The following is a 14861-nucleotide window of genomic DNA, read 5'->3' as shown; positions in this document are numbered from 1 at the left end:
GAAAGCAGTCGAGCACGGGCCCAAAGCTTTGGGATCCTGCACCCGTGTGGGAGACCTGGAAGGAAGTTCCTGGCTCCCGGATTTGGATTGGCTCAGCACCAGCCATTGCGCTCACTTGGGGAGTGAATCATCAGATGAAAGATCTTCCTCTCTGTCTCTCCTCCTCTCTGTATATCTGACTTTGTAATAAAAATAAATTTTTTTAAAAAGCCACTAATAGGGCCCAGTGGCTAGGCTAAAGTCCTCACCATGAACGCACTGGGATTCCATATGGGTTCTGGTTCTAATCCCGGCTGCCCCACTTCTCATCCAGCTCCCTGCTTGTGGCCTCGGAAAGCAGTCAAGGACAGCCTATAAGCCTCAGGACCCTGCACCCGCTTGGGAGACCCGCAAGAGGCTCCTGGGTTTGGATTGGCTCAGCTCTGGCCGCTGCGGCCATTTGGGGAGTCAACCAGTGCATGGTTCTCTTTTTTTCCTTGTAATTTCTTCTCTCTATAAATCTGCTTTTCCAATAAACAAATTTTTTTAATCTTAAAAATTTTTAAGCCACTGATGTCATCGTGGAAGCCACAGACTCATGGTTTTATCACATCCCAATCACATTCCAAAGATCCCCATCCCAACACAATTCCCACAGGGGTTTGGGAATTAACTTTCCAACACACAAACTTAGGAGAGGACCAGCTTAAACCAAAACACACACTGCACACAAATAGAAGATGAACGCAAAGTTCAAATACTTGCAAAGAAAGCATTAAAGCAGCCATGATTCTTTTTTACTTCTACATGAAAAAAGAAACTATATAATAAAGTCAAAAGAAAAGTATCATTAAATAAAAGTCCTAAGAAAACAAAACTAAACAATGATTGGGTATAAAGACACTTATATTCAATGCTCTAGAATGTTCTGTATTTCAATCAGGCAGCATACCCCCAAGAGAGTATTTTTAATGTGTATTTATTTGTCTGAGAGAAAAAGAGACAAGGACAGACATACAGTTCCTCTCTAGTGGTTCACTCCATCATATACCCACATATGTCAGCTGAGGCAGCCTAAAGCCAGCAACTCTAGCAGGTTTTCCCACACAGATGGCCAGAACTCAACTACCTGGCCTCCTGGTGTAAGTACTATAAGGAAGCTGGAGTGAGAAGCAGAACCAGGACTCCCTCAGGATGAGGGTTCCCAACCTTAACCGTTAGGTCAAACATCTGCCCCTAAAGTTCATGTTGATAGATAAATAGATAGATAGATATAGAGATGTAGATATAGATAATCTTTACATAGTTGATTAGGGCACAAAGGGTCAAGGGCTACAGGAAAGTGGGTAAGACCATTGTTTCCACATTTATATCTATATCTATAGATATAGATATAGATATAGATATAGATATAGATATAGATATATACTGTATCTAGGATAAGGGGAGAGATAAAGGGAAAAGCCCCACCCAGCCTCCCACCCATCCCAGGATCCCCAACGTGGGGCATGCTCCGAGGGTCCTGCTCAAGCAGTTTTGATAGTTCAACGGTTCTGAATTGCTGCCAGTCTCGCCATTCCAAGCATGATGAAATCTCTTCAGAATCCACTGGCTGACGTCTCTTCATGGTTGGGATTCTGAGATTCAGCAGTTCAGTTGGCGGAATCCTTAAAGAAACTTCGTCTGAGGTGATCCCAGACCTGACTCTTATGTGTGCTTGCCAGCACAGGGTCCAGCACAGTCCATCACCCCCATTCAGCTTATGCATATGCTGGTCATTGCAATTGCTGGGTCATTTCTGTTTCCAGCCCTGTCTTCCACTGGAACCAATGGGTGTTGCAGTCCAGCCCAATCCTGCCCACTTCATACCTGGCCCTCACATAAACCAGTGGAAGCTGCAGCCTAGTTGGAGCAACCCACAATAACGCCCACCAGGCCTGCCCCCTGCCCTAGTTCCCAAGCTTGCCAGTATGTATAGCAGACTAGTCCAGTCTGTCCCACATCCCATTTAGCTCTCATACATGTCAATGGGCATTGAAGCCTAGTTATCCAGCCCACATACATGCTGGCAGGTGCCTTTCTGTCTAGCCACCCCTGCCCCAATCCTGGTTTTCATGCTCTCCAGTGTGAGAGGTAACCCAAGAAGGAGGAGCCCACTATTTCCCTTCTGGGCCCACTCCCGGATCATGCACTCTCCAGGTGGTTCTGCAGTTTAACTTGACAGAATTAACCCCCAGTGCCAGCCTCTGCCAGCTGATGTTGCAGCAAAGCCCAACCAGATTTATGCTTGCACCAGTAGGAACAGTCAGCCCAGCCTGGCTTTTCCCTGATCTAGCTCACATGAGGCCCACAGGTGTTGTAGTCCTGCCTGGTCTGGTCTGCCCACATCCCAACTCATGCTCTCCAGTGGGAGTGGCAGTCCAGCAGGGGAACCCTCCACATTCCCCTACTGGCTTTGCCCCCTCTCTCCCTGGTTCTCATGTGTGCTGGTTGGGTGCTACAGCCAAGTCTGGTATGGCCCACCTCACCTTGGCATTTGCCAGTGGGTTTTATAGCCTGACCCCGCCTGAACTATCAAAACCACTTGAGCAAGAACCTCAGAACATACGCTACACCTGGGACTTGGGATGGGTGGGAAACTGGGTAGGCCTTCTCCCTTAATACCCCCCTTTAAACATGAAGGAAACAATATGGAAATAATAGTCTTACCCACTTTCCTATAGCCCTTGAACCTTTTTACCCCAATTAACTATGTAAAGATTGTCAAAAATATAATTTTAAAAAAATTAATTAAAAAAAAAAAGAAATCTCGGGCCTGGGAACACCTAGGACTTGTTCACCATGTGGAAACAGTGTCCTTGGGCTAAGTACCAAGCATAAGGTCCGACCTGGCTCAGGCACCCTTTACAGCCACCACGCTGCAGAGGACTCCTTTTGCCCCAGCCCTAGCCGAACTTAAACTTCACATTTAAATAACATTTAAAAACAGAAACTGATAGGTCCAATACCTAAAATCAGCAGGATTTCTCCATGAGAAGTACCAGGCCTGTGCCCTGCCCTGCATCCAAGCCCTTCCTCTTCCCATGGTGACCCTCTCCCAGACCACTGAGCCTAGAGGTCCCAGGCTGATTCCCCACAGAATGAGGTCTGTGTGAACGACAGCATGTGCTTGGATTCCTGCTGCTCCACTTCTCTTTCAGCTCCCTACCTGTGTCCTGAGAAAGCAGTCAAGGACAGCCCAAGGCCTTGGGACTCTACACCCACGTGGGAAACCCAGAAGAAGCTCCTGGCTCCTGACTTCAGATCAGCTAAGTTCTGTTGCAGTCACTTGGGGAGCGAGCCAACATATGGGAGATCTTTGTCTCTGTGTCTCTTTCTCTCTGTAAATCTGACTTTCCAATAAAAATAAATAAATCTTAGAAGAAAAATTTTTTTAAAAAAAATCTAAGAGCTTGTAGATGCGAGGAAGTGTTGCCATGGCGAAATCTCATGAAGCAGAAAGTGGAGACAACAAGCCAGGGTGGTGCCTGGACACCTCTTCAGGGGAAGAGCAGGGGAGGAAAAGGCCTGTTCTCTCAATGAGCATTCGCTGCCTCAGGATAAACCGCTGGGGTAGCCGTGGCCTCTGGTAGCAGGGACTTGGGGCAGATGTTGTCGCACATCAGTTAGGACTCCCACCTCCAACACTCCAGCGCTCGGGTTCAGTCCACGCAGCTTCCAACTTCCAGCTGATATACGCGGGAAGGACATGGAAAAGGGCTCTAAGACTTGAGTCCCTGCACCTGCATGGGAGACACTGACAGAATTCAGGTTCCTGGCTTCAGCTTGCCAATCTGGGCCAGCCCTAGCTACTGTATTGTGACTCTGGAGCATGAACCATTGGCTGGTAGATCTCTCATCTCTTTCTGTCTCTGTCTCTCTCTCTCACACACACACACATATACACACACACATAAATAAAGCCGGAAGGGAGGGGGCAGAGAAGGAGGGACTTAGCCAGAGTCAGCCCCCACCCCACCCCGAAAATGTCACCAGCCTTAGGTGGCTGTAGGAGTTATGCAAGCCTCATTCCAAAGGTTGCCTTGGAGACTGAAGTGTGTTTGAACAACAAAAATTCCCATTGCAACATTTTACAACCTGCCTTGGGTTCCTTTCCCATCCCTCCCGGTTATCATAAACCATAAACCATCTCCAGGCCTTGGCGGGTTGCCCAAGCTGTTCACCAGGAGAGCAGGAGGTCGCTGACCACTCGGCCCCAGCGGCATCCTCTCAGGGATTTCTGATCCTCTGTCGGGCTCTGCTTGCTGGGCACTGGGCACACCGTGGACTCCAGTGAGCGTCAATGTGGCACCCCAATAAAAAGTGAGTCTGACTGCACACCCCCTCTGAGCCCCAGAGAGTCCTGAGACCCCCTCTTTGGGGTTGCCAACTTGCAAAGAAAAATGGAGGATGCCCAGTTACATCTGAATTTTAGATAAACAACAAATAGCGGTTTCATATAAGGTTGTTCCAAATACTGGGAGGAACAAATTTACACTAAAAATCTGTAGTTTGTGGAAAGTAAAGACTTAAAAGAGTGTCCTGTATTTCTCCAGTAGCCGTAACCCTTATAACAATTCTCTGGGGAACAGGGACAACAAGCCTATTAACTGACATGAAAATATATCCAAATTATATAAATAACACATGAGCTAGAAGAAAAGTGAACACAAAATATTCTTTTGTAAGAAAATATTTATTTTGCTATTTATTTGGAAGGCAGAGTTACAAAGAGGGAAAGGGACAGACAGACAAACAAAGAAAAGAGAGAGAGATCTTCCATCTGTTGGTTCACTTCGCAAAATGGTCAAAACAGCCAGCACTGGGGACAGGCTGAAGCCAGGAGCCTGCAACTCTGTCTAGGTCTCCCACACGAGCAAGAGGAGCCCAAATGCTTGGGCCATCTTCCACTGCTTTCCCAGGTGCATTAGCAGGTAGCTGGACTGGAAATGGAATAGTCAGAACTCAAACTGTCATATGGGATGCCAGCACTTCAGGCAATGGCTTAACCCACAGAGCTACAGCACTGTCCCCAGATAATATATTTTAAATTTGCACTCAAAGACTTAATGCCCACCAAATAAAAAGTATAACAAATAAAAAATTTTTTAAAGAGCCCAATGCAGTAGCCTAGCAACTAGTCATCGCCATGAATGCGCCGGGATCCCATACGGGCACCAGTTCTGGTCCTGAAAGCCCCACTTCCCGCCCAACTCCCTGCTTGTGGCCTGGAAAGGCAGTCGAGGATGGCCCAAAGCTTTGGGACCCTGCACCCATATGGAAGACCCGGAAGAGACTCCTGGCTCCTAGCTTAGGATTGGCTCAGCTCCAGCTGTTGCGGTCACTTGGGGAGTCAACCATCGGATGGATGATCTTCCTCTCTGCCTCTCCTCCTCTATGTATATCTGACTTTGCAATAAAAATTCAAAAATAAATAAATAAGCAAAAAAAAACGTTTAGGACCTGATACAGTAGCCTAGTAGCTAAAGTTCTCACCTTACATGTACCAGGATCCCATATGGGCACCAGTTCTAATCCCAGAAGCCCTGCTTTCCATCCAGCTCCCTGCTTGTGGCCTAGGAAAGCAGTTAAGGATGCCCAGAATCTTGGGACACTCACCAGCATGGGAGACCCGCAAGAGGCTCCTGGCTCCTGGCTTCGGATCGGCACAGCTCTGGCCATTGCAACCACTTGAGGAGTGAATCAGTGGACAGAAGATCTTCCTCTCTGCCTCTCCTCCTCTCTGCATATCTGACTTTCCAATAAAAATAAATCAATCTTTACAAAAAACATGTAGTTTATCAGGAATATAAGCAAGGGCTACAAGGAAATATGCCCCTTCACCTAATACTCTAAATTTTACAGTAATAACTGATATTGAAACCATATCCTTTATAAAACCTACTTAAGTGATACCAGTCATACATGGGTACATGTCCCTTGTACTATCATCCAACGAACTGCATTTTGAGATTATGAAATTTTCCTTGTACCTATCTTGAAACACAAGAAAAAGCACACTTTACTTGATTTTGCAATAATAATGTAAAATTTTTATAAAAACCTGCATAAGTGTGGCAACTTTATCCAACATTGTTTTAAAAGTTATAGGGGGGGAATCTCAACTGAACTTGAACTGTGGTTATGCAACAAGGTGGAGGAATCCACCATGGTAGGAGGGTTTGGGGAGGGGTGGGGAGAACCCAAGTACCTATGAAACTGTGTCACATAATACAATGTAATTAATGAATTAAAAATAATAGTAAAAAAATAAAAAATAAAAGTTATAGGGGACAAGCACTGAGGTGACAGTTAAGTCACCACTGGGGATGCCCATGTCTCATGACGGAGCTAGAGTCACTCTACACTCCAGCTTCCTGCTCATGCGCACCCTGGGAGGCAACAGGGATTGGCGCATCCCTGCCCTCCGCGTGGGAAACCCAGTAGGATGTTCTGGCTCCTGTCTCTAGGCTGGCCGAGCTGTAGCCATTGTAGGTGTGTGATCAGGTGGGAGATCATTCTCTCTCTCTCTCTGCTTTTCAAATAAACAAAAACAAAATAGGAAACATTTTTATATTTTATTTTAAAAGTTAATACATGGGCTCGGCAGTGTGGCCTGGTGGCTAAGGTCCTCGCCTTGATCCCATGTGGCCACTGGTTCTGGTCCCAGCAGCTCCACTTCCTCTCTATCTCTCCTCCTCTCAGTATATCTGACTTTGTAATAAAAAAATAAAATAAATCTTTAAAAAAAAAGTTAATACATGTCTTTAATATATATGCATCTATTCTTTCTTTAAAAAGATTTTTTTTTTCAAAGTCAGATATACAAAGAGGAGAGACAAAGAGGAAGATCTTCCATCCAATGATTCACTTCCCAAGTGGCCGCAATGGCCGGAGCTGAGCTGGGCCAAAGCCAGAAGCCCAGAGCCTCTTCTGGGTCTCCACACAGGTGCAGGGTCCAAAGGCTTTTGGCCATCCTTGGCTGCTTTTCCAGGCCACAGCAGGGAGCTGAATGGGAAGCAGGCAGCCGGGGTAAAAACCAGCACCCATCTGGGATCCTGGCACGCTCAAGGTGAGAATTTTAGCTGCTAGTCTACTACGCCGGGCCTGTGTATGCATATATTCTTTAAAATATGCATTTATTTATTCCTATTGGAAAGACAGAGTTACAGAGTTACAGAGAGAAGGAAAGATCTTCTGCTGGTTCACACCCAAAGTGGCCACAATGGCCAGAGCTGAGCCAATCTGAAGCCAGGAACCGCCTCCAGGTCTCCCATGCAGGTGCAGGGTTCCAAGGATTTGAAGCATCCTCTACTGCTTTCCCAGGCCACAAGTAGGGAGCTGGATAGAAAGTGTAGCATCCAGGACAGGAATTAGTGCCCAAATGGGATGCTGGAACTTAGAGGTGGAGGATTAGCCAATTGAGCCTACGCACTAGCCCTGTATGTATATATTCTTGTATTCAAGGACTTATCATTGGTTTTAAAAAGACAGATTGAGCTGCATGTTGTAACACAGTAGGTTAAGTCAAGACTTGGTATACCCATATCTCAGATGCATATCGGAGTCCGTGGTATTGAATTGTCAATCCAGCTTCTGAATATGTACCCTGAGCTGCAGTACATGATGGCTAAGTACTTGGGTCCCGTATAAGAGACCTGGATGGAGTTCTTATCTCAGGGTTTCAGCCTGTCCCTGCCCTGGCTATTGTGGGCATTTGGGAAGTAAATTGGCAAATTGAAGACATTCTCTCTCTCTCTCTCTCTTTCTCTCTCTCTCTGTCTCTGTCTCTCTTTCTCTCTCTCTCTCCCCCCTCCCTCCCTCTCCATTTCCTCCCTCCCTCTTTTTCTCTCTGTCATTTTATCTTTCAAATAAGCAAAAGTAAATCACTAACTCCTTTAAAAAGAAAGACATTCTTGGACTAGGAGATTTGCTTTTTCTACTTATAGCTGTACCATTTGTGCCCCAAAACACTGGGAAGGAGCAAGGCAACGTATTAACAAGTTCAAGTAGAAAGGAAGCACATGCCCAATTTAAAAAAAAAAAACTGCACAGAAGTGAATAAGAAACAAAATTATGATGAAATCCATATTTCCCTCATCTGAATAGACGTTCTTTATATTATAATGTCTACAGAATGCTGGGAGTAGTGTTATAGCACTAGGTAAATTACAGCATCGTTTTGAAGCCAGGCATTCATAGCTTACGGGAAAAAAATGAATAGGCTGTACTAAACATAGATACGATCTTTTTCAAACCTAAAGATTCTCAGCTTTCTAAGCAAGAAAGCAAGTTGTTGGAGCATCTTACAGGGCCAGTTATCATACTGCATGGGATCCAGAAGTCCACACAACCACAGAGAGATAAGGAGACTTTTTATATTGACATTGCTGCCTGACTGCTGGATGAAAAGTCAGCAATAGAAATCCCAGGCACGGCTACTTAGCAACAACACAACTACTCATCAGACTCATGGTGTGGCCACAAACACCAAAATGCCATTCCTCCCGTGTCTAAGAAGTACTTCTGCCTCACACACAGGAATTTGCTGTTTTCTTGTAACCATCCAGTGTCAGCATCAATTACTTATTAAATATCTTCTTTCAGTCTTGGCTCAATGGCTCAATTAACTAACCCTCCCCCTGTAAGTGCCGGGATCACATGTTGATACGCGTTCGTGCCCTGGCTGCTCCACTTCCCATCCAGCTCCCTGCCTGTGGCCTAGGAAGGCAGAGAAGGACGACCCAAAGCCTTGGGTCCCTGCACCAGTGTAGGAAACCCAGAAGAGGCTCCAGGTTCCTGGCTTTGGATCAGCTGTGACCATTGCAGCCACTTTCTGTCTCTCCTTTTCTCATAAATCTGCCTTTCCAATAAAAACAAATATATATTTTACATATGTATATATAAAGATCTTTCATTGGGCAAAAAACCCAATTTAAATCATGCTTTCTGGGCCCATCAGTGTGGCCTAGCGGCTAAAGTCCTCACGGTGAACGCACTGGGATCCCATATGGGCGCCGGTTCTAATCCCGGCAGCTCCACTTCCCATCCAGCTCCCTGCTTGTGGCCTGGGAAAGCAGTGGAGGACGGGCCAGTGCTTTGGGATCCTGCACCCGTGTGGGAGACCCGGAAGGAAGTTCCTGGCTCCTGGCTCTTGGCTCCGGATCGGCACAGCAGCGGCCGTTGCGCTCACTTGGGGAGTGAATCATCAGACAGAAGATCTTCCTCTCTGTCTCTCCTCCTCTCTATATATCTAACTTTGTAATAAAAATAAATAAATCTTTTTAAAAAATAAATAAAATAAATCATGCTTTCTCCTAGAACAGCACTTTAACTGTTCTTACTTACAATGCAAAAACAAAGGATTAAACTGCTGGTGTTTAATGTTAATCAGATAGCAACACAAAATGATCTTTATTGCCACATATCCTACAGTTAGGGGGAAAATGACAGTTTCACTTGCTGTTATTGCTGTTATTTCCTGAAATCTTGCTCCTGGAGAACATAGGTTTTTTGTTGTTGTTGTTAAAAAATGAGAAGTATGCGTAAAACATTTCTGTTGCATACTGAAGAGTGATGGTTATCTTTTAAAAAAAAAAAAAAGCGCTTGTGCAATTGTTTCAGCCATAACCTGCGCTGTTTGCTTTTTTATGCCTTGTGATTTTTTTTTCTGAAAAGAAGGGCTCATGACATATAAACTATAATTATTCAGGTTTGGGTATCTGGCAGACATAAAATGAGCAGAGTCTGTCACTTCAAGGAAAATAGCTGGCAATATTAGTTGCCAAAGGTAAAATTTGAACTTTGCAGGAAAAATTAGAATTGTAAACAATGTGTGCCTGCCATAATGAGCTTGACAACTAACTGCCTGTATTTTCCAAAGAGATCAATATTGACACCAACAAACATTAATTTTTGGTATTGTGTAATGGAATGTGTCAACACTTAGAAAATTTGCTTATCTTAAGAGAACAAAATTTTTTGACTGACCAAAGCATGATATGAACAAATCATGTATGTGTGAAATAGTCACTCAACATGCAAGCTGAACCAATGGCATTTAAAGACAGTAGAATACAAAAACGTCCATCAGGCCCAGCGCAGTAGCCTAGCAGCTAAAGTCCTTGCCTTGCACAAGCCAGGATCCCATAAGGGCATTGTTCTAATCCCGGCAGCCCCGCTTCCCAACCAGCTCCCTGCTTGTGGCCTGGAAAAGCAGCAGAGGATGCCCCAAAGCCTTGGGACCCTGCACCTGCGTGGGAGACCCGGAAGAGGCTCTGAGATCCTGGCTTTGGATTGGCTCAGTTCCAACCATTGCAGCCACTTCGGGAGTGAATCAACAAAGATCTTTTTCTCTGTCTCTCCTCCTCTCTGTATATCCGAATTTTCAAGAAAAGTAAATAAATCTTCTTAAAAGATGTTCATTGATGTGGCTTCAGATTCTACATTGTAAATAACAAACTCCAGTTTTTGAAGTTTCAGGATAGTATCAAAGGAGAATATTGATAGTCATTCAAAAAAAGTTAGTATTCCTCACTTTCCCAATTGTTTGTGGCAGGTTATTTTTCATATTATTTCTATTAAGATAGCATTGTAACTGATTACAAAAGGAGGTACATATTTGTAAATTTGTTGTTTGCAAGGCCAAGAGGGAGAGAGAGATCTTCCATCTGCTATTCACTTCCCAAATGTCCCCAACAGCTGGGCCAGCACCAGGAGCTCAGAATTCAATCCAGATATACCACATGAGTGGCAGGGACTCCAGCCATCACCTGCTTCCTCCAGAGTTTGCGAAAGCAAGAAGTAGAAACCTGGAGCTGGACCAGGACTGGAACCCAGGAGCTCCAATATGGCATGTGGGCATCCCAAACCAAACACCCACCTCCTGCTGTTTTCTGAGACACTAAATGTGTAATAATGCACCCCTTCTCACAAATGTCTTTGTTTTCTAGTTTTTACTTAAAATCTTATTTATGTGAGAATAGCTTATGGTTTTAAGGAATCGGTAAGCTTTTTCAATATCTCAGTCCTAATTTTCATTATGGTCAATGTTGACAGATATGACCCACATAAACAAAAGCTCTTTACAGAGCTCAGTAAATTTTGAGAACATTCAAAAGGATTGTGAGACCAAAACTTTTGGAATCTTATGCTAGTTTAACTATTCTACTATTTCCTATAAACAATGCTATAATAGCCATCTTAGTACATCTCTCTTCATGTATGACATAAGAGAATCTATTCTGGGCCCGGCATAGTGGCCTAGTGGCTAAGGTCCTTGCCTTGAACAAACATGGATCCCATATGGGTGCCAGTTCTAATCCCTACAGCTCTACTTCCCATCCAGCTCCCTGCTTGTGGCCTGGGAAAGCAGTCGAGGTCAGCCCATAAGCCTTGGGACCCTGCACCTGCATGAGAGACCCGCAAGAGGCTCCTGGCTCCTGCCTTTGGATCAGCTCAGCTCCAGCCGTTGTGGTCATTTAGGGAGTGAATCATTGGATGGAAGATCTTGCTCTCTGTCCCTCCTCCTCTATATATATCTTACTTTGCAATTAAAATGAATATTTTTTAAAAAAGAAAAAGAGAATCTATTTTATTTGAGAACTTGATTGTTAGCAGGTGGCACTGATTCTTGCATAAGGGGGAAGGCACAGGAGAACAGTTGCTGAAACTAAACACATGTAATTCAGAAAGAACCTGAATCAATCATTGCGAAGCATCATCAGAAGGTCTAGGCCACCCCCTACCTAGTGACAAGCCTTGCCAAATTGATACAGCCATGTTGGCACCGGTGAACACCCACTGATGAAAGAATCAGAAGGTACAGACCCTTGGCACATGAGTTGCTCATGTGTCAAACAGAGGCATTGTGCCACCTGGGACAGAGGCAATGGTTGGCCAGGCGGCACCTGAGAAGCACCTGGCAGCAATGCCTGCAGCATATTCAGATCCTAACTCCCTCTTATTACATGGCTGGCCCCACGACTTCCCAGGGCTGAGAGATGCCCCACATTCTCCAGGGTCCCCCACCCTGGCTTACACCCCTTGGGCTACAGGGGATGAACAGATGATGTAGGCTATTGTCCCATGAAAGATCAGAGCAGGGACTCTTTCAGTCTCACTATGGTTTTAGCCTCCCAGACCCCAGCTGCCCAGATCCAAGCATCTCGCTCTGCAAGTTGAAACCAGAACAGGAAGTTCCAAGTTGCCCTCAAGCAACCAGGGCTGCCTGGACCACCCCATGCACAGCTGGTACACAGAGGCAGGATCTTGGACTGAGCTTTCCTCGGGTCCCCATCGCTCAGGTCCAACCCTGAGAATGACTCAGAAAGCAGGTTCCCACACAGCCACCTACTTGGTCGTCTACCCTCATGGGCAAAAAGCAACACCTGCCTCCCCTCGGTGACTCAGCCCCTAGCATAGATCTATCAGTTCTCATCTACCCCGAGGCTTCACCAGGTGAGCACAGCTCAGGCTGCTGGAAGCAGCAGGTGAGTTATTGGGAGGCTGGATGGCACAGGCCCTGCAAGCTGTATACCTGAGACCTTCTGGAGCCTTCCACACCCTCCCCTTCTCTCCTGAGGACATATCCTCCCTGCCAATGCCAACTATTGACTCAACAAACTGTTGCCAAAGACACATATTACTTTTCTGAGAATCAGGAAGGTATGCATTCCACAACCTGAAACACAGAATGTTCCCAGCAGTCGACCTCCATGCCCCGCCCACCTGCCAGTCCTTCCTGAGTTCCCAGTACCCGTGTGTTGAGTCAGTCCCTTCTTCCTAGACCTCACACATTCAAAAAAAGAAGAAAAAAAGGGGGGAACATGGGCTCAAGGGTGATGTATAAAACTACAAAATGGACGAAAACATGAGCAAATTATAAGAATTACATGGACTGATTTTTCAATACTCAATAGCTGGTTGGTCATGATGTAGAATGATTTTACATATTGCTGGATTCATTTGCTCACGTTTTGTCTAAAGATTTTATATTCATGAGAGATTCTGAACCATAGTTTTCCTTTTTGTGCTTTCTTTGGTTTCAATAGCAGGGTAGCACTAACATCACAGAATAAATTGGGAAGTGTTCCCTTCCCTACTGTTTTCTGAGAAAGATTATGCAGATTTGGGCAAACCCATCTAGTGGATTCCAGAGGAAACAAGTGTTTGTTTCTTTCATTCCCTACTTAACAGTGACTAATAACTACATTGGTGAGGCACACCACTGGTCTAATGGAAGGTTCAATGCCACCCTATTTGGAGTCATGTATCTATAACTTAGTATGGCTTTTCACGGGACCCCAAAGCTACTCTGTGCCCTCCACAAATACTCTCAATTTGAAGTAAGTGCTGTGATTATCTCAGTTTTACAGATATGAACACTGAGGCCCAGAGAAAAAGAGAGTCACTGGCACATGGCCACACCACTGGTGAAGGCGGCTAAGACTCAAGCCCTGGGCCTCAGCAGTGCTCCTGGGACTATTCTCATTGTGCCCCAGCTAAGGGGACTGATCTCAGAGAACTTTGCCTCTGTGGCCAACTGAACAGAGCCAAAGCAGTGTTCTTGATTCCCATCCAGTTTAAAACCCATCTGTCCATTGGCCTCCTATCTCAGGAAGCAATGCCAGCCACAAAGGCTGGTGCCTCCCTGGGCTCTGTTGCTCCTTAACTCCTACCTCCAGTCCATCTATGAGTCTGACCTCCAAAGTGGGCATCAAATCCTGCCCTTCACTCACCCGCTGTCTGCCTCCCCTTGTCCTCGCCCACCTAGGCTCTGCAGCTTCCTCATTGACCCCCTTAACTACACACTTAAGACCTCATGAGCCGCTTTCTGTCTACCCTGTAGTCAGAATTATCTTTCCAAACATAAATCTCCTCTGTTTAGAGCCTTCCAGTGGCTTGCCACTGCACTTAGAGGCACAGCTAAATTTTTTTTTCCTGCTTAACACCCCCCAGAAGCCTGAAAATCACCCAGCCACCCACACCCCCATCAAGGCTGCTTCCTGCCTCCTACTTGCCAGCTATCACCCTCCTAAACCTGTCAACATCGCCTCCCTTTCCCGACCCTTGGACTGGGCAGACTCCCTACCCACCAGCAGCTGTTTCTTCCTCCTTCGTCTTTGATTTCCTTCTCCTTTATTTTCTCACTGGCTCCACTTTTTCTTTCTTTCTTATTTGGTTATCTCCTCCTCAACTAGGACATCAGCACCTTAAGCTGATCATGCCATCTAGCACTCTGCCATAACTCTTACTTTATGCCAGCCACTATGTACTTTGTGTGCAAATTCATCGGGTCTTTAGGGTCCTAAAAATCCTGCAGCTTGAACAGCTCTGTAATTCAGAGAATAACACAGAGGAACAGAGAGGCAGAGTGGCATGCCCTGGTATCCCAGCTTGCAAGAAGTGGAGCTGATATGCCAGGCCAGGTGGTCGGGCTGTGCTCTCAACCCACATGATGTATGGCTCTCATGGGAGTGCAGCCTCCTTTGTGGTGCTCTCGGCCATGGTGCCAGCACCTGCAACCATGGCTAGAAGAAAGAGAGCACCAACAATGCTGGTGGGGCAAACAAGGGTTGCATAACTGCTTTCAAGATAAAGAGTGCCTTTGAACCAGATTGGTCTGACTCCAGACCTACCGGGTGTGTAGGGAGTGGTAGAGGCCAAGGCTCCAAAGGTGGAAATTCAGTGGTGTTGCCCCTTCCTCCAGAGATGCTTACAGGCCCCTGGGGAAAGTACCCTTGTATGTAAATTAACATAAGCAAGGCAGAAACTCCTCAGTGCCCTGAGTAAGGGCACACACAGGGCCAAGAAGTTTGGGGCAGGGATTGGTGACTTGTAAT

General features: G+C 45.7%; 1 protein-coding gene across 1 annotated transcript in view; it reads right to left on the bottom strand.

The window, feature by feature from the left end:
* LOC101522868 (dehydrogenase/reductase SDR family member 4) overlaps positions 1-13825 on the bottom strand; it is a 297343-nt gene extending 283518 nt beyond the window's left edge. Inside the window, exon 1 of the mRNA XM_058666236.1 lies at positions 13758-13825. Coding sequence (XP_058522219.1) covers positions 13758-13810 — 53 coding nt within the window. The 5' untranslated portion in view covers positions 13811-13825. The remainder of the gene's footprint in view (positions 1-13757) is intronic.
* Positions 13826-14861: the final 1036 nt, after the last annotated feature.

This window comes from Ochotona princeps, chromosome 6, assembly GCF_030435755.1.
Source record: "Ochotona princeps isolate mOchPri1 chromosome 6, mOchPri1.hap1, whole genome shotgun sequence".
Lineage (NCBI taxonomy): Eukaryota > Metazoa > Chordata > Mammalia > Lagomorpha > Ochotonidae > Ochotona > Ochotona princeps.
The sequence above is the reverse complement of the archived record's forward strand: the minus strand, read 5'-3'. Positions and strand labels throughout refer to the sequence as shown.